This window comes from Botryllus schlosseri, chromosome 14 (assembly GCF_051294905.1).
Source record: "Botryllus schlosseri isolate E-star chromosome 14, Bs_hap1, whole genome shotgun sequence".
Classification (NCBI taxonomy): Eukaryota; Metazoa; Chordata; class Ascidiacea; order Stolidobranchia; family Styelidae; genus Botryllus; species Botryllus schlosseri.
In genome coordinates, this window is record NC_137249.1 from 350,662 (window position 1) to 375,152 (window position 24,491).

Below are 24,491 nucleotides of genomic sequence, written 5' to 3' on the forward strand. Positions count from 1 at the left end.
ATAATCATGTTTTAATGGCCCTTTTTAAACCTATTGCTGACACACAGTTCATTTCGTGAACTTATTCTATATTAGATGTGTAATTCGGTGGATTTTTTTTATGGAACTCGGTAAAAATTTGGGGTTTGTCAGGTTAGCAAAGGTAAAGAACTATATAGTTCTGATGGTTCGCACAAGTAACAACATGACGTAGCTGATGATTCCAAGTCACTGTTCTCTTTAAACACAAAACGCTTTTTATACAAAGTCTCTCTTTATTACCGAAGAAAACATTATTTACAAAGACGAAACGGAAATTCGCGGCATGTGACGCCACACTACCACACCCGACAAGAGTCGTTTTTGTTTGGATACATTTTGTCGAGGCCACGTTTGCAGTTGTAAGCTTCTCCGAACTTTTCGAAGTTTGACAGCGCTCCGATGACCCTGCGATCAGAGATGGATTTAAGAAAAAAAGATTTTTTTTGCCGGGTAAAGTTCTAGTTCTAAATGTAAATGTTGAAAAGTTGAAAAGACCTAAACAAATTTCAGATTATCAATAAACGAGACAAAATTATTTCCGGTTTAGGATTTTGATTTTAGACTACACTTCCACTTCTGCGTAACAGATTCTTTTTTAGAAAATATTAGGTCTATATAGGATACTTTCTTTTTCGTACTTACTTGGATATAGCTATACTATTTCTTGTTATATAGGGTAAAATAAACGAATTCTCCTTCTACGCAAGGAGCAAGACAAAATACTTTGCCCGCCCTAATTTTATTTATCTGAATCTAAACATGACTCGGTTAAACCGGGAAATATTTTCGGAACGAACCTGAACAAACCTGGACTGTGGCTGTTCGTGGCGACCGCGGTTGCCGCGAATTGAGGCCTCACCAAACTGCACCAGATCTGCAGAAAGAGTCAATTCAAGTTCACGAGACAGAAAATTAGGACTGGACGAAAGCTAGTACATGAAGAAACGTTCAAATATATACCTATTGCTGCGATACGAACAAGAATGGTTCAAGGCTTCCACAGTATAAAAAAAAGCATCTATATGCTATAATTCTCGTTGATGATTTGACTCTTAGTAGCAATAAGCACAATTCGACTCGAACTATTACCGTTAATACTCGATCCGGATTCGAAATAATCAAATCGCAAGGCCCTACATAATATGCAATGAGACAAAACCTGTGCGTTGTTCAGAAAGAACAATTGGTCTTCTGAGAAATTTTCAAGTCCTGGTAGTTTCAAATCTTCGCCATTTACGGATCTCCATTTTTCGTAAGCCTGCAAAAATACAAATCATCACGAATTTCATATTCACACCGTCCCTATACACTATAAACGACTATATTTTTCGATCTACTATCACGTTGTTGCTTTTGTCATCTGATGAGTATCAGGGAAAACAATTAATTGAAATACCTTAAAGCAATACTACTTCAAGATCGCGTATATAGGACTTTGCAGCGCTAGCATCGAGAACACAGCTCTACTACATGTAGCATCATAATTATAGACAGTTCCGCGACCGCACCAAGACGGAGAAACACAGAAGACGAAACGGCAAAGCTCATATACATGTCGACATATCACTCACTTTATATGCTTGTCGTATTCCTCCGTTATCCGCGATGTTTTCGCCCAAAGTCAGCTTTCCGTTCAGCTGAAATGCGAAGAATAGAGGAAATGATGCGATCGATACGGATTTTTTTTTTTGGGGGGGGGGGATGTCAAACTTGTACAAACTATACCAATCTCGTTGATTGCCCACTGATTTTTCGAGTCGTTCTATTTATAGTTTCGGATTTTAAAAAGCAAGTAGTTCTACTTCAAGTTCTAGTTGCGAGTTTCAAGGTGAGTATAGTTCTAGTTCTATTTGCGTATTCAGAACATTGAGTAATTCTAGTGGTAGTTACGAGTATCCAAAAGTGAGTAGTTATAGTTGAGGAGTTTTGAAAAGTGAGTAGTTCTAGTTTTAGTTCCGGTTGCGGATTTTGAAAAATGAGTAATTCTAGTTGTTGTTGTTGTAGTTGTAGTTTAGTGAAAAGTGAGTAGTTCAAGTTTTATACGCGAGTATTGAAAATCAAGTAGTTCTAGTTCAAGTTCTAGTTGCTAGTTTTGAAACATGAGTATAGTTCTAGTAGTAGTTTTAGTTGCGAACTTCCAACAGTTAGTACCACTCTCAAGTCTGCCGGGGGTCGGTCTCACCTTCTGGTTTGCTTCTGGCCAAAAGTAGTCGCCGTACTGACGTTCGATACATTCTGATTTTTGCTCGAAATTTCGTCTTGACTCTGCGCTCCACCACTTTTCCAAATCCCCGTCTCCGTTGTAATCGGAGCCCATGTCGTCGAAACCGTGAGTGATCTGCCAAAGACAGTTGCTGACGCACTGCATTTTTATAGTCAGTTTCGCATACTTGCACTACTGACTGGAGTGGTCATGATTTTAGACGACTTGTAAGACACCTAATATTTGGTATGGTGGCGACTGGCGAAGATACATCTCGCAATTTCGAAATTAGCACGTCAGTTTAACTGCTAATCTTATTCGAATCTTCGATCAAATTTAGTCTTTGTATCTGTTAATTGAGAGGTTTTCAGGTCTTCCATTTCTGCTTCCACTTGAAATCTTTTTGACATAGCTTGGATTTATACTTGTGATGTTGTAGAAATGTAAAATTATCAGTCTTTCCGTCTGCATCTGCACTTGAATAACAAAGCTGACAACTTATTGGATCAGTTCTGACCAGAAATACTCACCTCGTGCCCAATCACCATCCCTATTCCTCCGTAGTTCATCGAGCTCGGCTGCGCTTCATCGTAGAAAGGAGGCTGCAATATGGCGGCCGGGAAGGAGATCTGGTTTCGAGTCGCGCTGTAAAACGCGTTCACGGTCGCCGGACTGGTCAGCCATCTGTACAGTTGGAAGGAGACGTTGTACTAACTACTGGATCTTGAAGAAGCGTAACTATAACTAGAACTACTCACTTTTCAAAATCCGCAACTAGAACTAGAACTAGAACTATAGAACTATACTCAAAAAACCTTTAGTTAGTTGAACGTCAACTAACTAAATAGGTATTTAGTAAAAGTCTGGTTAGAAGGAGAGTTTGTGAACAGACTTGGACAACCAGATAATTTTAGTTGTCTGATTAGACAAATTAGAGCAAATTGCAGGTAATTTAATTATAATGTAATCCGTGAAATGTTTCAAAGCTCTCATTTTTATTCCTGAAAATGCTACAGGAAAACTGTATCGTGCGAAACAAGTCAGGCGCGGCATATACAGGCATTTGCCATTCTCGTGCTTATGAGAATTAATTTTATATGAGCTGAACTGGTTTTTGTGGTATTTTTTCTGATTAGAAATTGTATTCAATTTCCAATTTTTTGTGAATTCAGTAATTTTAATTCCAGTCCAATTTGGAAAATGTGCAGATAGCATTCTAGTACTCAAGCAATTTAAAAAAATAATGGTTTGCTATAATTCTAAGTTTAATCAAATTTGGAGAAAAATATGTGGATATCATTCTAGTTGCAATATAATTCGAAAAAAACTGCGTATCTTCAATTCTATTTCGAATCTAATTTGAGAAAATGTGTTTATATCTAGTTGTAATCTAATTTGGTCAAAAACCGTGTGTATATAATTCTAATGTAATTTGAAGAAAAAAAATGCGTAGATATAACTCTAAATCTGATCTAATTTTGAAAAGCTTAAAATTCTATCGTTTTCCATTGGTATGGAAAGTACAGTTCGTGACTCACTGATTTCTATCAACTGTATCGTCGAGAATCATGAGCAGGTTTTTCGAAGACTCTATTTGGATCCTGATCACGTTTTTGAAATATTCAGACTGCATCACTTCGTAAGACTCATATTCCTCGTCCATGGTTGGATCCTCCTCGTTTGTGACGTAATCGGGATATCCGATCACTGGTATGATTTTTTCGGCCTTTTCCTGCGTCAAGTCACAGATTTCAATGATCAGAAGTAGCGATTCCCAAGACATGCCAATGCTACTTCAAGCAGCCATATACGGAAAATTTCTCGCGTCATCTTAAGAAGAAGAGAGGGCTGAGTCGCTTCATATTCCTAATCAGATTCCGTACAGTGTACTGGATTTTCGAAATGTGCTACTACAAATAGAAGTAAAACTACTCACTTTTCGTAACAAGCAAATTAGAACGATAACTCGCTATCAAAAATGTGAAACAGGAACTGATGTTTTGGTATTCGCGCTAATCAATTACGTCAGTTCGAGTCTTGTTCGCGACCAATCGCGCAGATTCAAAGTTATTCAATTTCACGCTGTCAGCTAGCCAGTACGATATAACAATCGCATAAGTAGAGATATCAGGCAAATCATGCCAGGCCAGTAGCAGCGCTATAGTTTAGGCTGGTGATTTTATCAAATGCACCAGTCCTGCTGTAGTGTAGACTCGATAGTTCCGGATGGTAACGATGTCAGCATAGTGTTCTTAGAACACTATGATGTCAGGCCTAGGTTGGTGCACGTGATAGTTTGTTTGTTTTGGGGTATTCATGGTGTTTGTCGATTGCTATGGTCATTTACACCAGGTTGATATTCTTCATATTTTCCGTAACTGCCGACTTATAGCACGGCCCACCTCTAGGCTTTTGTAAGACACCGCTGACGCGGATGAGGTGGCGAGGAGGGCACGTGATAGTTTATGCATAGCGTGCAGGCTGCAGGTCGTGGTAATCATCGTGGTAATCATATGAGCGATTATAGCGCACATCAGACGATAATGACCCATTTCGCAGACAAATGTTTCTCGTCAATTTGACGAGCGCAGCGTTGATAATACGAATTAACGAATTGGCATTTCAAAAGGACGGGCTTTTTTCTAGTTTTAAATGGGAAAGTGCCTGGCTAAGCACGTAGGGCTTTAATACCGACAACGCGTTGGTTAATATCAGCCCGGGGCCTACGTAGGTCCCGATCCGCCAGTCGAATTTGATCGTGAAATGGTGCGATTTTAAGTATCGAGATGCTATTGCAACAAGAGCAATATGGGCGCATGCCGCAACCTTATCAATAGGAATACAAATTCAGATGGTTTGAAATTCGATCTACGATATTATTGCGTCCGATAAGGTCCGTCCAGCAATAAAGTTTATTGGAACATAACAGGTTCCCGCTCAAACTAATCGAATAAAATCAGAATTCGCGCCAACGAGAATCTCGTGTTGCATCAATATTTGATAACGTAATTCAACGCCGTGCACTGCACAATGCACGGTATTAAAAACAAATCAAACACTGACAAGAGACATCGAGGGAGCGTGTATAAAGCAGACAAGAATTAGTAGCCTACAGATAATAGCAAACGTGAAAATGCGCATCTAATCAGTAATTCCTCAACTTTCGTTTAGCACAATGGAGTTACGAGTCTGACATCGAGACAATTGTTTGCTCATACAACGACATTTGAGCTGCATTGCTGCATTCCCCGATAAAAGTTGGCAAAGCCTTGATAGAGTAATGAATATGCGCACTTTGCGCTGGAATGACTCTCAATTCGCAGGCATACACAAACACACTGTCCTATTTCGCGATCCAATTAAAGATAGGCTAACTCAACAATTATTTTGTAAACGAATATGCACGTAAATACAATTTAATACGTAGAACGTGAATTCGCTCGTCTGGTCGAGAGAGGCGAAGGCGTTTCTCGGCGCACGCATGTCGAAATCGACGTCGTAAACGCAGTAGGGGTCTCAGCTTTCCCGTGGCCACTTACTGGCCACAGATTTTTTTGTGAAATATTCGTGGCCGGCCATGAAAATGCGTTGTCTTGTGGCCGGCCACAGTGAATTTCATGGCCGGCCATAAGAATTCATCGTGGCCGGCCACGAGTTCATGGCCAGTTCGTGATTTTGGCACATCTAGTTGGATCAAAATCCGCCCTTTGCATCCAATTTGAGAATAGTCAAGTAGATCTTCTTCATTTGCAATACGAACTTGCTGGCGGCAAGGTTTGTATAGACGACTGCCGCTATATTATCACGCCAGCCGATCAACACAATGAGATTGCGTGGTAAGATAAAACCGTGGTGCATGCAGACTCGATAGCCTCGCAGTTTCTTCGCATCTCCATCGCCCAAGCCCATTAGTGATGAAAACGTAGATAATCTGACTCCCTGCCCCTCTTTCGTTTTCTACATAAAGAAATCGTCATATTTTGCTACAAAAAGTTTGTTTATTTCGTTACCAATTTCACAAGACCTGAAGCAATTGAAGATATGATTACAATCATTCACAATTCATATAGAAGTAGTTGCATGAATGCAATGTGTCCAGTACATGCTTTTCACAGAAAACACCCAGCAGGGGCACGAGGGATCAGATGCACTTTACACGGCGATAAGTATTTGCACTGCATTCAAATTTCGAATTATAATGAACGATATCTGCACATCTGCAGTGTGTCAAGTTCACGTGCTGCTACGGCATAGAAATATTCTTAGATTCATCGACACAATTCTCATCGTGCAAATGAGTGCAACCTCCATTGATGTTGAGGATCTCGAACGTCGTATGTATTGTAAAGCAGTACGATAATCAAATATGTATATACCGTATATCGCGGACTCGTCATAGACCTGATACAGAAAGGAAGAATTGTATCAGCCTGGCATTATCCAATTCACAGCTATTGAGCTATACGAAAGATAACACACTATGGAATTGTTTGCAACTAAGATATATCCGATCGGGGGAAGCACCGGCCACAGCGAGCTGCTCTGTGGCCGGCCACAGAATGTAATGTGGATTTCACAGCTTTTCTGGAACTTGAAACAGTATTTTCCACATATTCTTAGTTCTTTGATTCCGTAATTGTTTCGTTCGGGTACTTTCATTACGGTATTTAGTACTGAAAACAAGAAAACAGGTAAAATGACGGCATATTGACCGATCCAGTATCTCGATGGAACAGATTATGCATTTAAAGAGGTATATAGTCAAGTCTACTTAAGCGTAAATCGAAAATCGGCAGTGAGTTAAGACAAATTCCCAGTACAGTATTGTATTATTCATAAATTCATCAGGGCAATCCACAAAAGATTTTAAACTGCCCCTACAAACATCCTCAAACTGCAGGATCAAATATATATGTATTACTTATTCGCATCGCAGACTTGACATAAACGATAAAGATGGTTGAAAAATGAAGGGCCTTATCATCATCATATTGTTAATCGTAGGTTTGCACATTTACAAAATAAAACTAACTATACAATCGATTGCAATTGCAACCAGGGCTTTGGAGCAGCCGTAAATTTTAACTGCTCCAGCTCCGGCTCCGGAGCTCTCTTCTATCATACATTAGCTCCGGCTCCAGCTCCGGAGCCGCCTTATAACCACTGCTCCGGCTCCAGCTCCGGCTCCGGCTCCAAAATTATCGAATGGTCCTGTCTATATCAGGGGTGGCTCGCAAATGTGGCTCACGAGATGGTTTAGCGTGGCCCGCGAGGTAATGTCCTATTATATTATCGAAAATGAATTGCTCATATTGTGAACTTGTAATGCCAACCAAAAATTATAATTCTGGCTGCAACTCTTGGGATGTTGATGACTAAAATATCAGTTCCGACGCATTGGCAGATCCAGGGTCCAGTCACATTTTGAGTAAATCGTCGTACATTACAATAAACTAAAGTAGTAGCGAAATTTTTCTTCACGCTTCGCGTGTTTAATTGTCACTCGATTTCTTGCTTGGTAGCCTACCCCCTATTGAAAATGAAAAAACGCCTAATTTACCCGATTGAGTCTAACTGTATTCGCAATTAAGGAAGAAAGTCTTTTCGCGTTTGCGCTCGCATAAAATCGTTGACGGTGAAATGTAGGCACAAAATGATTGTCGCATATTATCGGAGACCTTCGATATCGATGTGTCCAGACGCCGAATAGTTGTGTCCTTGCAAACTGAGCCTAGCGGGTGGTATACAATAGACCCGCAATACTCACCTAGTTTATTCATAAACTTAGAAAATTTTACCCGCTTGGCGTGGCTAGTGGACCGCGCACTCGTTCGTCAATTTCATGTGCCCCTTTAGTCGAAAAGGTTGGGCATTCCTGGTCTATATAGATTACTAATCTACTAATAGGTTAGTTATCTATAGTAATCTAAATTCCGTCAGCCGTTAGTAACATCCGATGTAGCAACAAAGACATATAGGTTCCACCGTGCGGGCTTGTGACTTCATACTGAATACTTGTCAATTGTCGACAACATCATAGTTGCACTAGAACGCAATTTACTCCACGCCATTGCTGTGCACAGCATTAAAATTCAGGCCTGGTGTTCAATTATGATAAATCACCAGATCTGGTTGCTGCATATATAATAGCATCTTATGAAATAGGTCGGAGCCGGAGCTACTCCTCAAATAACGGGCTCCAGCTCCGGCTCCGGCTCCGACTAAATTTTATGTAGAGCTCCGGCTCCGGCTCCAGCTCCGGTGAAAACGCTCGGCTCCGGGGCTCCGGCTCCGGGCTCCGGCTCCGGCTCCAAAGCCCTGATTGCAACTGCACAATGCACATTGCACATCTTACGGTTGAAAATCAATATCAGGACGGGGAAGTACCGGCCACAGCGAGCTCTTATCTGTTCTGTGGCCGGCCAAAGAATGTCATGTGAATCTCACAGCTTTTGGGGAACTTATAGAGATTTTCTGACAAATATTGGGTATACATTGTTTTTTCCAATTCTATGCAGTTGCATACGATTAGCTGTGACGAGTTTCAGCCGAATATTTAGGTCCATTTCTATAAAAAAAGAAAATACAAATCAACACTTACCATCAGTTACCAGTTTTGATAATATCTTCATCGCCTCTAGCTTTCTATACCATTATTTCCTGTTTCATTTAGCGGATATCCCCCTTTTCAATGCATTCTTTACATCATTTTTTGTGTTTCTAATTGATATATAGGCCTAGAGACGATTTCAGATCGTTTCATCTACTTCCTATCTTTTCATTGTATCGCTATTCTTCTGGTATTTCGGGTGAAAATGCATATAAACTGAGCTAAACTCTCGCTCTCACCTAGTTCTATTTACCGTACGCCCGTAATAGAACATAATTGATCATACATTCGACCACGATTGGGCCACACACAGTGATACTAACTTGATATGTTGCAGCCGGCCATGAAATTTATCTATGGCCGGCCATGAAATTTAGTCATGGCCGGCCATGAGAATGAGTTTGACATGGCCGGCCATGGAAATTTCATGGCCGGCCATACTGAAATTTCATGGCCGGCCATGAAAATCACCATGGCCGGCCACAGAATAGCACTTTTCATGGCCGGCCAAGGAATATCTGTGGCCGGCCACGAAATTATCCGTGGCCAGTAAGTGTCACGGGAATGCTGAAAGTCCGTCTCCGTAAACGAGGTCGCTTCGATTGTATGATCATTGATTACTAATCATGGATTACAATTTATTGGGGCGTTTAGCTCTAGTTCGTCGTCGCCGACGAAGTTGCGTATTCAATTATTCGATCGCGTATCGGTAAATGGTAAATAGTTGGCATTTACGGGATATCACAGACTCGCTAATTGACAGACGGCGGGCGTTTGAGCATTTTGTATGGGGTGGCCGCCACCCCGTAACTCGGCGCCTATGATGCCGATTGCGCTCTTAAAACCGATGCAATTAACATCCTACATTACTCATACTCACTCTAGATCTGGCCTTCGTGGCGTCGTCCATCCAGTCGTTCGAAGGAAGAAAGTCGATGAAAGAGTCTCGGATGTGATTCACCATCGCTTCTGTCTGAGGATAACAACCATCGCTAAATTGTTTCATTCATTTCATTGCTACTTAAATCACTACAGCATTTCCAGTGAAATTATAAAAGTGTCCTGTATATAACAACGAAGTTCGCATAGTAGATTTGATCGACGGTCCATTACATCAGTTAGGCAAAGACACTGCCGAGAATGAAACCGGGTTCTCCCTCGTCGACAGTGGTGGGTGGATTTATGACGTTGTGGCTGTCTTATCCAGTCTCTATAGTCAAGTCATCGTGTATCATCATTGCTTTACTAATCACCAGTTCCCCATCCCTCTGCTATTTAGAATGCTATTGTTATTGACCGAGTCATTATTGCCAATCACAATTGATATGCTGAGGTTTTAGTCCAGGGGTTCTCAACCTGGGGGGCGCGCCCCCCTTGGGGGGCGTGAAACATCCGAAGGGGGGCGCGAAGAAGCGGTCATCTGAAAAAATATTTCGCGATCTGCGCGATTTACCTCCAATACACGCGTGTTTCTCTCTTTATAGACCCAATTTCATATTTTTTATTCTCTCATCAACATTCATAACCGACCATACCACCAAATAATCTGTTGGGGTTGCTAGCATCCCGGTTGAATTTTGTGATATGACGATAAGGGGGGCGCGAAATTTTTCATTATCAAAAAGGGGGGCGTGTCTAAAAAAAGGTTGAGAACCACTGTTTTAGTCCGTAAAAGCCTATGAAAATGCGGTCTTGTGTATACGAGTATACGACGAGTATATACCCCTAAAAACTCACCGCGCCCTTGCTCTGCTCTGAAAACGCGTCTCGTACGAAAAGCGATCCGACTGGCATATCGAATCTCGATTTGGTTGCGTACGAGCACGATTGCCAACGTGGTTTCTCCTTCGATGTCCCTGATAGCGCCAGACTGTCAACACGCAATAGGTTAAATGTTCATGTTCGAGACATTCGACCTAACAGTATAGGGCTGGGAGCAACTTACTGTACCGAATTGATACCTTCCTTGCCAATATTAGTGAATTTATCAACGAGAATTATAGTTTCGATACTATTTCCCACTGTGGGAAACCTTGAAACCACGATTGCTCGTATCACAGCATACGAAACATGCAGTACAAAGCTATATGCACGTTAGTAAAAATGAAATATCTGTGAAGTCATGATTGACACACAACATTGCCACAGAGTGACTAGGTGTATGATCCAAAATTCCAAATTATCTCTAATGCGATGTAAAACTGACATTATAGTGTTTATGGTCGCAAAAAGGTGCGTATTTAAACTCTCTACATACAGTTACGTGACGTTATATTAAATGGCACTCGAATATTTGACTCGCAGGCTAATATACTCGATTCAGAATCGAATCACTAATGATGTCGATTTTGCAAAGCTTAAAAACGAGTTGAAATCACTTGTAAGGCGACATCGTGTCTCGGTACTCTTTTCCCAGTAATCCGATATAACTTTTCAAGTTCATCCAAACGATGTAGTTCTGAAGAGATCTGTGAAGTCGTAATATCGAGTCATAGTCAAGTCATAAAGTCGACCCTAGACTTAACGCAACTCATTGTCATAGTTCTCAATAAGCCACGTCACGTTCCGAATGAATGTGTCCGCGAACGAAACAATTTCAGTGGTGGGTTGGACAGTTCTGTTGGCGAGCCTGAATGTGGCGTTGATGTATTTCTCCCAAGAAAAGGGACCGCCTCCAATTGAGTTCATGTCTGAAACAAAGGATGTGAATCTTTGAGCAACTGCTCGAATTGGCAAAAATTGTTACTCCGTTCTAGAAGCGGGGAAAGTAGTCACCTCGGTACTCCAGTAGATTTAGAAGTAACGCCGTAAATTTCTACTCGAGTACAAGTACAAGTAGTCATTGTCAATACCTGTCAAAACTCATTCAAGTATAGAAGCAGAAATAGGCCGTAATTTTCTACTCAAATCGAGTCGAACAGTTCAACAAATAAACTATCGTTAAATCCACCTCGTATCGATCGCTTCCGATAGTTTGCGCGCCAATCTCGCTTTTTCTCAAGAGGAGTCATCAATTTCGCGACTTTCGTCTCAAAATGTATTGTCTGCAAAAATGGATTGTTTTTGGGCGATATTCTCCGATAAAAAGACCTTATACCTGATTCAGCATCGCCTTAAGCTCGTTTTCGTTGAAATCTGATGCGTTTTTCTCTTTCCAAATCTTAGCGAGGTAGTCGTACATGAACTTTGTGTAACTTGGCAGGGTTGACATGCGGCGTTGGTTGTTGATGTAATAATCGCGAGTCGGCATCCCTAAGTCGCCTTCATGAACCTGATTGAGAACTGGATAATTGCAGATGCCAAATCAGAACGAACTACCGCGGGTAATAGAATTCTAATCTAATTTGTAAAATGTTTTAAGCTCTCATTTTAATGCAATCGAATCATATATGCTCTTCCTGAAAATGCTACAAGAGAGCTGTATTGTGCGGAACAAGCCAAATTTTGTGTACAGCCATTTCCCATTTGATTTAGGTTGTATTTCTTACTAATTTGGAATTGAATTCAATTTCTTGGTGTTTTGCGAATTCAGTCACTCTAATTTTAATCCAACTGGTAAAATATGTATAGCAATAATTCTAATTCTAATCTAATTTGGAATAAACTGTACAACGCTAATAGTAATTCTAATTATAATGTAATTTTTAATATAACTGTGATCCAATAATGCTAATCTTGATGTAATTTTGCAAAAAACTGTGTAGCTATAATTCTAATTTTAAACTAATTTGGAATAAATTGTGTGGATTTAATTCAAATTCTAATGCGATTTCGAAATAAAACTGCATGGTTTTAATTTTAATACTAATCTAATTTGGAAAATATCTGTGGCAATAATTCTAATTCTAATCTAATTTGGAATAAACTGTACAACGCTAATAGTAATTCTAATTATAATGTAATTTTTAATATAACTGTGATCCAATAATGCTAATCTTGATGTAATTTTGCAAAAAACTGTGTAGCTATAATTCTAATTTTAAACTAATTTGGAATAAATTGTGTGGATTTAATTCAAATTCTAATGCGATTTCGAAATAAAACTGCATAGTTTTAATTTTAATACTAATCTAATTTGGAAAATATCTGTGGCAATAATTCTAATTCTAATCTAATTTGGAATAAACTGTGGATATTATTTCTATTTCGAACCTTACTTGGAATAAACTGTCTAGATATAATTCCAATTCTAATCTAATTTGTAAAATCTGAATATTTTCTAGTTGTGACCTGAAAAATGTAGGACGAAGAATTCTTGTTGTCCGCATCGACACCCCACCAGAACAGAACGGCCGTGCGGTACTTGGTCATTGAGTTCGATAGCGATTCTTCGACAGTGAAAGATGGAGGGAGGGGGTCCCCAAACAATGGCATCCCACCCAACTGGTCGATCATCTCGAGTATCGGCCGACCACCAAGCGAATCTATCGTTTCTGAAAGCAGGGTCTTGTCTGGATATTCGAAGAGCTTCTTATGGGTACAGAACTTGGATATACAATTAAACAATATATTGATATTGCAATAAACCCGAATCTCTCCGACAATGGTAATCGTTAGAAACTGACAAAGATTTCAAAGGAACTTTGTATGTAAGCAGCCCACAGTCGTATCAAGAAATATCAAGCCACTGGCCTCCACTATTCGAATTTGTTATTGCCTTTTTTATACCAATTTTTATACCAATACTACAGTGTTGACCAAAAAAAAAGGTCAGCGCTTTATCTCGACTCCCGAATAATCCGCTTATTTACGTTGCTTTTGCGATGACAACTAAAAAAAGGTCATCATTTTGATCGACTTCTGCATTACCCACTTTTCTATACTTCTGCTTCCCAATTATGCCTAGGAGTCGACTTTTTTATGGCATTTTAATACTTTTTTTTTTAGAAAAAGAGGACTAATTCTCAAAAATAGGAAATTTAGTTGTCCTCCGAGAAAACTTTCAATTTAGTGAAAAAAGAGGAGGAATCCTCTTGAAAGAGGACGCATGGTAACTCTACGGTTGTAATATTTTAAGCTTGGCCCGAAAAAACAAAACATTTTTAAATACTTGAATAAAATTGTTGTTGTACTTGGCATGATCTGTAAAAAGTAATGAGTTGTAGACCCCATACGAGTGGAAAAATACTTAACGACATTGTAAAACTTTCGCAGCTAGCGGACATTTGACGTGCCATAATTATGTTTAGAATATTTTAGAATTTAACAAAAATTGATCTGGTTTCAAAGCAATCGAGGAGTGTAGCCTAATCCGGGCTTCCGATGTACTCCTGATAAGCAGGGTTGTAATGACTCGAGTCCGACTCGAGTCACGATTTTCTGATGACTCGACTTGACTCGAGTCATTTTTTCAAAATACGGAAATGACTCGACTCGACTCGAGTCAATCTGTGTATTGACTCGACTTGGACTCGAGTCATTGCGCATGACTCAGATTGCCAAGACCGAAATTTCATTGTAATTCCGAAGCCAACACACTATTGGGATTTCGTCTGTTGGTACTGGTACTTGAAAATGCGACCAGAAACTGCTAAAAGTGAGGAAAATTGTTATATTATAAATGCGAACCATTCGATATCACCAAACAGAGTTATAAAAAGTGGGTTTACCAAGACTTTAACTGGGAACTGAGCAGTCAACACAATGACTCGGACTCGGACTCGAGTCATAATTCCATGACTCGGACTCGACCCTCTGCTCGCTGACTTGGACTCGGACTTGACTCGGTGGTGAATTGAAATGACTCGACTTGACTCGAGTCAAAACTATAAAAGTGAGATTGACTTGTGACTCGGAGCCTTGTGACTTGGTTACAACCCTGCTGATAAGTAGGCTTTTGCTCATGACATTGCCAATGTCAAATTAAATCAGCGTTATATTTACTTTCGAATATTGGAGCAGATCAATAACAACTTAAATGTAATAATTTATAGGTGCTATATATGTTATAATATAATGTTTAATCACCGAACAACCCAATGTTGTTCCGATTGTGGAGCGTACTACCATTTTACTCACGACTTTTAATTAGCGATAATAACACGGACAAAGAGATCCAAGATGATGCTGGCAACAGCATGCCAATGGTTGCCATGCCGAGCTGCTTAATAGCCAAATACGCTACACAACGCAAGTTACAACCTTTTGATATATTACTGTTGCCCATGACAGTTTGTTGGGTTCGTGGTTGTATACTAAGTCACCGCGTTCCGAGTCACAGGTCCTCTGATTTTAACGTTTGGCCAGACTCAACTCGATTCATTCACTCGGGTCATGTTTTACTATCGTGAACATGCATGCAATCTGACATAATAATAGCTGGTCTTCCACAGCATGATATCTTTTGAAAGTGACGTGATAGTGAAGCTTGATGAGTAGTTTAATGTTTTCGGAGTGGTTTTAGAGTTTCAAGTTTTCAAAAAAAATATTTGGCAGTTGAATATTGTCGAATACTTTAAAATCCGAAATGCCGACGCGGGTCGCACAAGTGTCACACGGGTCTATTTCAATCAGAGTATTCACTCGTATGTAATCCGAATATCCAAGAGGGGCGGCACGTCAAAAATGACTCACCTGTGTCCATGCAGGATTTGAAATAAGTTTTCGCTTTTTTTACCGATTCTCTGTCGTCCGATCGCTCCTCCTCCAAAACTCCTGCGCAGAAATTCATTGAGTTTGAGAAAATCTTTCAAGATTTAACTATAAACACTGTATAGTGTAGCAAAGTCTGATATACTACATACTCGGAGGTGGTCAGTAAAGAAGTATATAGGCTACTTCTACTGCAAGAAAATTTTTACTACTTGCCTACTTTCTCAGGTGGATATGCTTTGGAATACTTCTACTCCAACTGGAGTATCGGTGATTGCTTTCACCACCACTGACTATATACTATAATACAGTGTGGGAACTTTATCAGATGACTTGACTTGAGTCGTGTCACCTTGCAAAAATGAATCGACTTGACTCGACTTGATCGCAGTCTCAAAAATGTGAATAGACTCGTGACTCGAAGCAAAATTTTCGAGTCAATTTAAAGTCATTAAGTAATCGGGGTCAACGAAGTCCTGTTTTTTCCTGGTGCAAATGACCATAGTATACGGTTACCATATTTTGGGATCGAGAAAGGAGGATACTTTTTCCGAATTTTCAAACCCAGAATTCCGGAATAAAACCTTCAGAAAATAGTAAATTTTTCTACTTCTTGACTGAAAAACTGTCATCTTTCCGGATAAGCTCCGGAAATACCCGCCGAAGCTTCACTTCGATGATGATTTACGGTATCTCACTCCAATTGGACAGTAAATTTGACTGAAATTCTCAAAAAACAGGACAATATCTCAAAAAGTAGGACATTTAAGCGTCGTCGGAGGACATTTTCAAAAACTTGAAAAATGAGGACAAATCCTCCTGAAGGAGGACATATGGTAAACCCAGCACCGTAACTGCCGCACCCCAAGCCCCCCAATTGGGGGGGATCGAGCTCGAAGGGGGCCCAAAATTATTTCGTGAATTAGCATAAATCATAGAGTATTTTTTGAAAATTTATGCGAATTCAAGTAGCCATTTATCTATTTTATTGGGTATTGGGCCATTACAGCGCCACGACCAACCAAGACATTCAATCAAGTTTTAGGCCATATAACATGCGACTCCAAGAAGTGTGCCAGAACGATCGGCAGCGAAAAAAGCTTGGTCGAAAAGGTCTATGCCCTTATGCAGACCGAAGACTTCTTTATATACAAAATACATATAGGTTTAATTGTCCATAGGCGCCAAAATGACTGGCGCCGAATGTTCCTGTCCTTGCAATCTGAACCTCACAAGACAAATACCATCTCGCTGGGAAAAATTTTATGCCAGTGAAGAAAAACCAATTTGAAATCGTGTGCGTCTCTTAGTTTAAAAGCCTACGTTTGGACGATTCTATATTTTTTGATATATAGCAGACTGGAAGTCACATAATAACATCATGTAACGAAGTCATATCAACGGGTCCGCCCGCCCGAAGATGTTTAATCATTATTTACGGTCCCTCCCGTTTTCAAGACACTTCACTCAGCTCTATAGAGTATACCCGTAAATCTGATTACGTGAGTAGAGAGGACAATAAATTGATAGCATATTATATATGCAATCGCCGATCTGATTGACCGATTTTGTCATAAATTATCGAAAATTTTCGCGCTTCGCGCTGGCTCACAATACAGTGCAGATGATTTCGTGACAAACGTGAACAACGTGATGGGGGGTCGTTTTATCACCCTATGGGAGCCCAAGACCCACGTTTTTTTGGGCCTGACCAGGTGCTGTTTCGTTCCTGCCAACGGGTATACGCCCAAAGATATTTAATTAATATTGAGTGGTCCTACAAACACACCTCACTCAGCTCATTACGTGAGTAGAGAGAAGATAAAAATTGATACCAATATATGCAATTCCCGATCATACTGACCGATGAAATCATGAATTCTAGAAATTTCCCGCGCTTCGCGCTTAGGCGACAAAAGCTGATTCAATAAACAAACTCCCAATGAATATGATGAATAGCGTTAAAAGTTTATCGCCGGAAGTTCGGTCTATAACCCTATGGGGGGCCCAAGACCAAAGTTTTTTTTTTTGGGGGGGGGGGGGCTGACGAAGTGCTGTTACGACCCTGGGTAAACCTACAATAGTAGTCGACAAACACCATGAATACCGCCAACGACGACAACAACAACACTGCTATAATTTACTATACTATAACATAGCACTCGTAGCATACTCTGTCTAGCTTAAAATCTCACTCTTTAGCACTGTAGATACTTTCTCCTTGACCCCGTCAAACACGGACAGCATCGACTTGTCCTCCGGTATGACGTGATCTCGCATCCATTGCCCGCACGAATAAGTAAAGAAATCATCGCAAGGATTCGCGCTCCTGTTCATCTTGCTCAAGATCCTGTCGGCTGGAAACGCGGGGAATGAAGTGAAACGGGAAAGAAGATGACAGATTGGACTCACCCGCGCTGATGCATTCGGGATCCGTGCACGCTGAAAATAGAGTATCATATTGGATTTCAATCTGCAGCAAAAACAGACCCGCTGCTGATGATTACCCCTAATGAGTGTCAGTCGAAAGGATTCGGGTTTATTTCAATATCAAATTCAATGGTACATCGAAGCTCTGTACCTCTAGCGAGCTGTTCGGACCGACTTTTCTCAAGTTTTGATTCACGAGTGACGGTTACCACTTACAAGTGGGATCACTATAGAAAACTTTCTACTTTTTAAAATTTGATTAGAATTAGAATTATAGAAAAGCATTTTCGATTTCAAATTAGATTAGAATTAAAGTTTCTGAACGTGGAAATTGAATTCAATTCCGTGTCAGAAAGAAATATAACAAAAATACATCTCATTTCATATCAAAAGAGAGTTGATCGTCATAAGCACGAGAAGGGCAAATGTCTGCACAGTGTAGACCGAACGACCGAACTCGGCTTGTTTTTCATGATATAGTTCTCCTGTAGTATTTTCAGGAAAGCCAGAAGTAGCACTGTGCCCCTTTCTTCGATTTCAACACGCTGTGCGCTGCAGGATGAAATACCTAGTTCGAAACATTTTGTGAAGTATGACCCGAGCTAGCATGACGGAAGTGTTTCAACGGGGATTTGACGATCTAAAAGTACGCACAATTAATTTTACATGAATTATAATAAACCGCCGCATTCAAGGAAACATGTTGCCAACGTTGTCGGCGTATATTTCGCGCTGAGCGCGACGAATAATTTCGAGTTTTGACACATTTTGTCGAATGTTAATTTGGAATGACAACTCATGGGTATTTGTTATAATATACAATCATACGTCCTTATACTGCACCGTGTGTGCGCGCGCGCGCGTGTGATTGAATTTCAGCGTAAATAGAATCAGGCTTCATGATTGCATCGGAATAATTGATCAAATGAAAAGTGAAAGATAGGTACGCTTTGGTTCGCGAGGTCACAATTTTACATTTGAATTTACGAATTGCAATGTTCAGACAAATTCAAGTTTTGATTCGAAAAAGTGACCCGCGCAGATATCCCCTGGTCACGTATCACGATGGCCGACGAAATCGAGTGTTACGCGTCGAATTATGTATTCTAGTTTCATTGATTATGACACACGACACATACAGTATGAAAGAGGCGGGAAGTTCAAATATATAAAAATTTTGTGCGAAAAAGAATACAATGCCAGCTCCACATCACTTTAAAGTTAATTTGTTATTTTTTCGGCCATACCTATATTTCATTGCACTTTGGGACAATGATGTTGGCTGATCACGACTTGACAGATATGATGACAGATATGATGACAGACTAGATGCCCATGCCTTTACGTGATCTTGCTTTAGCCTGTCAAGTTTGTCAGCGCAATATTAATCACCCAGGTATCCGCAGCAACTGGCCTGGAAAGTGTAGCGCGCGGCCTTCTAAGAAGTTTCTGAGCCTTCTAAAGCCGAGAAAGTGCACAGGTCGCCTTTCGGTGAGCCGCGGGAAAATATCAGAAGCCAAATATTGAAGATCATATTTCCGTCGAGACGAAAATTCCTCGAAACTGAGGTTCCGCAACAAAGGTCGGACTGTAAACAATCTCAATCGCTTTCTATTTCGCGGTTAGCGCTGGTATACTCGCATCTGTATCGAGAATGAATTGTAATGATTCTTTCGATGTTATTTTCCAATGTGGAAGGCTCTCCATGGGAGTAAATCGAGGGTCACGTCAATGATGAAATGTGTGCCAGGAATTTTGCAAGGGTTAAGAAGCTGTAACCCGTGATCTCGATCCCACTGAGATATATGGGTGTAGCTAGAGTGCAAAAGTACATTTCGTGGAGATATGATAGCTGCAGTATGATTATATGGTGGATTTACGAAGAAAATGGCTGTTGCTACTAAAAACATTTCACACCCATACTTTTAATTTCATACCACATCATGTTCAGAGCGCAATGCCTCATTAACAAGTAAAAATAGTTACTTTCAGCAATTCATTTCCACACTTTTAACGGGTAAATACTAAATGCCGTATTTTTGGCTCATTTATGGGTATTTTCTAAATCAGTGTCAATCTGGTGAAACTAATGTCCAATTCCTAATCAGTACCTTAGAAGAAAAAAACAGAAAACACTCCCAGATGTTCTGCCGAAAGAATTTCTTATTTTGATGACAAGCTCCGTCGCTTTGTCAATAATATCGAGTCGATCTCACACTTTGAAAGAAATATCAGTATCGGCCATTAGAGTTGAAAACATCGGCAATTTTCGTGACATCACAGCATATAGTAAGGAGTCGGAGAATTATAATCTGCGACCGCTAGACTGGGAATATTGATAGATTTCTGAGAGCTTATACGAGTGTCCGGATCAGGGGCGGGCAACTTCTCGAGTCGGCGGGCCAGATATAGGAAAATTAAGTGCTTGGCGGGCCGGATTGCTGAATGGATACATTATTCGCCCATTTATCCACATATACAAGGAAAAAATCGCATTTAATGAATGCATTTTAATGACAGTAATGTCACTTCAAAGCCATTTCTCGCCGATAATGACGAAGACAATGTGGATTTTAGAATATCGTTGTCATACAGGCGCCGCCATGTCTGTTTCTATCTGATCAATCAACACACGGTGCAATCCTCAATTAAGATTTCAAGGCGTTCGATAACCCCGGTACCCCTAATTTACCAAGATATCAATTCATAAGGGTTGAGTAGGTGACGAGATAGCATCGTTGTTCAACTGTGTGGCCTGATAAATGTCGATATTGAATTCATGCGGTCCGCGTCCTCTACGAAATTTGAAAAGTGGCCAGCGACCCGTTTTGAGTTGGCGACCCCTGGTATAAGCAGTGTTTTCGTCTTACAAAGGCCTAGAAGTGTGCCGTGCTACAAGTCGGCGGCCACAGAATGAAAAATAAGAAATATCAGCCTGGTGTAATTGACCATTGTAGTCGGCAAACACTATGATTACCACAAACGACATTAGGGTTGAGTACATCGTAAATGCCGATAATGCAAGTGTTTTCGCTTCGACGGACTTATGCGTAAGCTTCACTCTCGCACGCTGCGCATATACGTATATAATAACATGCACTATACAGTCACTAAAATTTAACGTAGTAAGCAAGTAGTGGGAAATCTCGGCAGACTAGGGCGGCGGGTCACATTATCATGTAAGACGAGAAACTGTACGCGGGCCGGACAAAATCCCTTCGCGGGCCGGATCCGGCCCGCGGGCCGTATGTTGCCCGCCCCTGGTCCAGATGCAACCTTTCTGTAGTTTATTTCATGTCCAAGCATGCCGATGGCTGCAAAGCTGTTCAAATAAATGATGTGAGGTTTTGTAAATGCGATTTAGGCTAGATGTCATATCTTTTGAATACCACCGCATAGATCGGGGTTATCGGTGAAGGTTTCATTGGTATCGGCTCAAGGATAGGATATCGGTCGGGTTGTAATCTGTTTGACATTCTGAGCGGGCAGGGTCGGATAAGTAACGGGCGATATTGACCTCTGTACATTTCATACGATAGAAATGAAGGACGTTATCGCATCGTTTCCACCTAATTAACCGCGAACTCGTCCGGGTTTTCTTTGTAGTCGAATTGATGAACCTCAAATGAAAGGGCAACGTTTGCTCGTTCATGGAGTGGATTTTGCGTGCCTGGAATGTTGATCGCAATTTTCAAAAACACGGGGCATAAGTGCATGGAACTATAGTGTTGTTCGCATGCGAATAAGCTGCTGGGAGTTCGGAAGCATTAACGAGTGTGAGTCAGGCTTTCAAATATAGGTTATTACGATTACAGCACATAAGAATTTACTGTTTCTACTGTAAATCCACGGGTGGGAAATAGGCGTATCTATCAGATATCCACCATAGTGTGGGATGTAAATCAGGTAAACTGCACGTTCGCGTACAAAATTATGGGATTTTCGCCCATTCCAGTGCGGGTAAAAATGAGTCTATAATACACATTTAAAAATATATATTCATTATCAATATATCAAAACCCGAAGCCTTTCGAGCTGGCGCTCTTCAAAACGAGTGAAATAAATCAATCCACAAGAAAATAGACCCCATACAGGGCTGCAGTGTATTCTATTCCCCTATTCGGGAATTCTTAGGGTGGTATATAGGGTGAAATTGGCAAAACACACGATTTTCGGTGTGCTATCATGTAATATGTGTGACGATTTAATAGCGAGAATAAAACTTAATTGTTCCTTATTTATCATTCTTATGTTGATATACAACGTTCTTTTCAATTCTTTACAGTCTACTAGTTGATGATGATTGCTCCTGACGAATGTCAGCCGTAGATATTCGGGTTTATTTCAATATCAATATAATATTCAATTGTGTATTGAAGTTCTCTACCTCCAAGAACCTCTCATTCGCATATTTGAACACGACAGCTCCCGAATTCCCATTAAAGATTACTCTACCGTGCGTAAACGTTTGTTTGCGTTTCATCGTGAGTAACATCCGTTGCGTTAATCTCACCGCCTTTCATTTGGTTTTTGGTAGAAATCGATATTTTGTTACCCGCCTCTACACTATCAGCTCAAGCAATAGCCTCCCGATGTAAATTAAAGACCTCGCCGAAAAGACCGCTGACTTTACAATGCCCATCATATAGGCATACTCCGTCCATTCAATTACTATCACGACATTGAACAGCATGTTGATTCCAAGTTCGCAGAGCCGCAATTACAGGTGCTCACAATGACCCGAGTACTCAAATCTGAACCGAGTGGTAATTCTAACGATTCGAGTTTAGTAGTGAAACATGATTTGTAAGAGTACTGAAAGTACACACTCCTTGCGACCAACAGTTAATTATTCAACAAAAATTATAGATTCGATAGTTATTCTCTTTTGTGGAAGCCTTAAAACTTCGATTAAGCGTATCGCAGCACACGAAACATGTGCAGTACAAATCTATACGCACGTAATGGAAACGGTATTTCAGTGTCCCAAAGTACAGTGAAATAAACATTTAGAACAAATACCAAATGACCTTCAATCTGATGCAGAACTGACATTATATTCTTGGCGATCGCATAAATGGTACATACTTCAACTTCCATATCCTCCATACTAGGCCTACATACTCGGTTCAGAATCGAATAACCCCATTGCTAACTGTAGATTGTAGGTTTTGCTAATCATTAAACGTTACGTTATCAACCATTCCCGAAACCCAGATGCTTACCTTTCCGCGAACCGCGAAACGGAAAAATTGTGTAGCTACCGATTCTAATCCAATTTGGGAAAAACTGTGTAGATCATTCTTCTTATTATTACTATCTAATTTGGAAAAGCTCAACATTTTCTTGTCGTCCAACTATATACTAAGATGCTCACCTTTCTGCGAAGCCCGGGAACTTCCTAAAAGCGAGGATAGTATGATGATTACTATCGTGAGCATGATTGCTATCCCAGCGAAAAGAATCGCAAGTTTTCTGTAATTCCGCGGTTCGTAGTATCTCCTTTTCTTGAATTCCAGTTTTTCCTCATTCTCAGCACCCGATTCTCTGCTCAGCAACCCTGTTTCTGTCAACGGGCAGACAGAATCACTCCTCCCACAGTTTTGATTGCGATTTTCATCGACTCGTTTTTCATCCAAAGCAACCATCTCGGCGTATTTAACCTCGCGAAAACCGCTCGACATTCTGCGCACTCTTGCTTGCTGCCCCAGGTTTATAAACAAAACTTTGAAAACTTTTTCTCAACGAGAGAATCGCATCGCTACCCAAAAATCAGGGGCTTGAATTTGTGGTCCCCAAAATACTACCGTCTTTTCGTCATACACGTTCAGACAGCCTCTCTTGTTTCGTGATAATCATCACCTAAGACGCGAGGAAACTGGTAATTGAATTTACGGGGCCCGCGATCAATTATATCGATATCATGTTAATTACGATCTCAAATCTCGAGAGATGTGAAAAATGAATCGAACGCTGTGTGCTAAGCACGGAGCTAAGAAGCTTTTGACGGAATAGCTGATATACGCGGGTTAGGCTCCGATATGAATTATTCAACGTCAAGTTCATACGTCAGCGTCCGATCGACACAAATCCAAATCTAGAATTAATTTCGTCTCGTGTGTAAAGCCTAAGTCCAAATTCGATATTGGCTAAAATTTGTCCAAAAATGCATTAAAATTGAAAAAACACCAGAAATTTCACGTCCAAGTCCAAACCAGCAGCAAAATAATTCACATCCATTCTGAAATCATAATGCTCGTTTTATTCAAATGCAAATCCGTGCTTATCTTTGCTAGAAATGCTGCTTGTGTTTATGACGTGCGTGATTCAGTTTTCGTACGGAAGAGATTTTTCAATCTGAGAACCTACGACTCTCTGCAATATTCCGCAAAAAAGCATATGTGAGCTGCTTTACTATCTTACACCAGAAATGCAATTCTTTTCTGAACTGTTTTTTAGTCCACGCCCCCAGTCTCGTTTATTGGTCCGGGCGCTGGGAGATTTCAAAAACGATTCCACGCTGTTTCAACATATTCTTTTCATTTCATCGCAATCTTGTGGTAATTTTTTGAAAGGATAAAGCTATTATATATAAACTGAACTGAATTCAACTCAACCCCCCCCTCCCATTCAATT

At 40.4% G+C, this 24,491-nt stretch overlaps 1 protein-coding gene and 1 long non-coding RNA gene across 3 annotated transcripts; one reads left to right on the forward strand and one right to left on the reverse strand.

Moving 5' to 3' along the window:
* Positions 1 to 118: 118 nt before the first annotated feature.
* Positions 119 to 23,697, reverse strand: LOC145455307 (neprilysin-like). Of its 2 annotated transcripts, none has more exons than XM_080333265.1 (18): positions 23,233 to 23,697; positions 17,838 to 17,867; positions 17,621 to 17,782; positions 15,408 to 15,488; positions 13,065 to 13,267; positions 11,932 to 12,105; positions 11,785 to 11,878; positions 11,365 to 11,524; positions 11,213 to 11,302; positions 10,572 to 10,704; positions 9,715 to 9,807; positions 3,763 to 3,956; positions 2,755 to 2,908; positions 2,204 to 2,359; positions 1,593 to 1,658; positions 1,181 to 1,279; positions 829 to 895; positions 119 to 426 (listed from the first exon to the last, which is right to left on the reverse strand). In XM_080333265.1, the coding sequence occupies exons 1-18, from the start codon at positions 23,537 to 23,539 to the stop codon at positions 134 to 136; spliced, it is 2,556 nt and encodes an 851-aa protein (XP_080189391.1). In that variant the 5' UTR covers positions 23,540 to 23,697; the 3' UTR covers positions 119 to 133. The 2 variants fall into 2 exon arrangements, with proteins under 2 accessions (XP_080189391.1, XP_080189392.1); XM_080333266.1 differs by having other exon boundaries at positions 235 to 426; positions 819 to 895; positions 23,233 to 23,686.
* Positions 3,950 to 10,099, forward strand: LOC145455327 (uncharacterized). The gene is made up of 3 exons (XR_013920315.1): positions 3,950 to 4,472; positions 4,503 to 5,731; positions 9,427 to 10,099. It is a non-coding gene; the product is annotated as an uncharacterized LOC145455327 (long non-coding RNA).
* Positions 23,698 to 24,491: the final 794 nt, after the last annotated feature.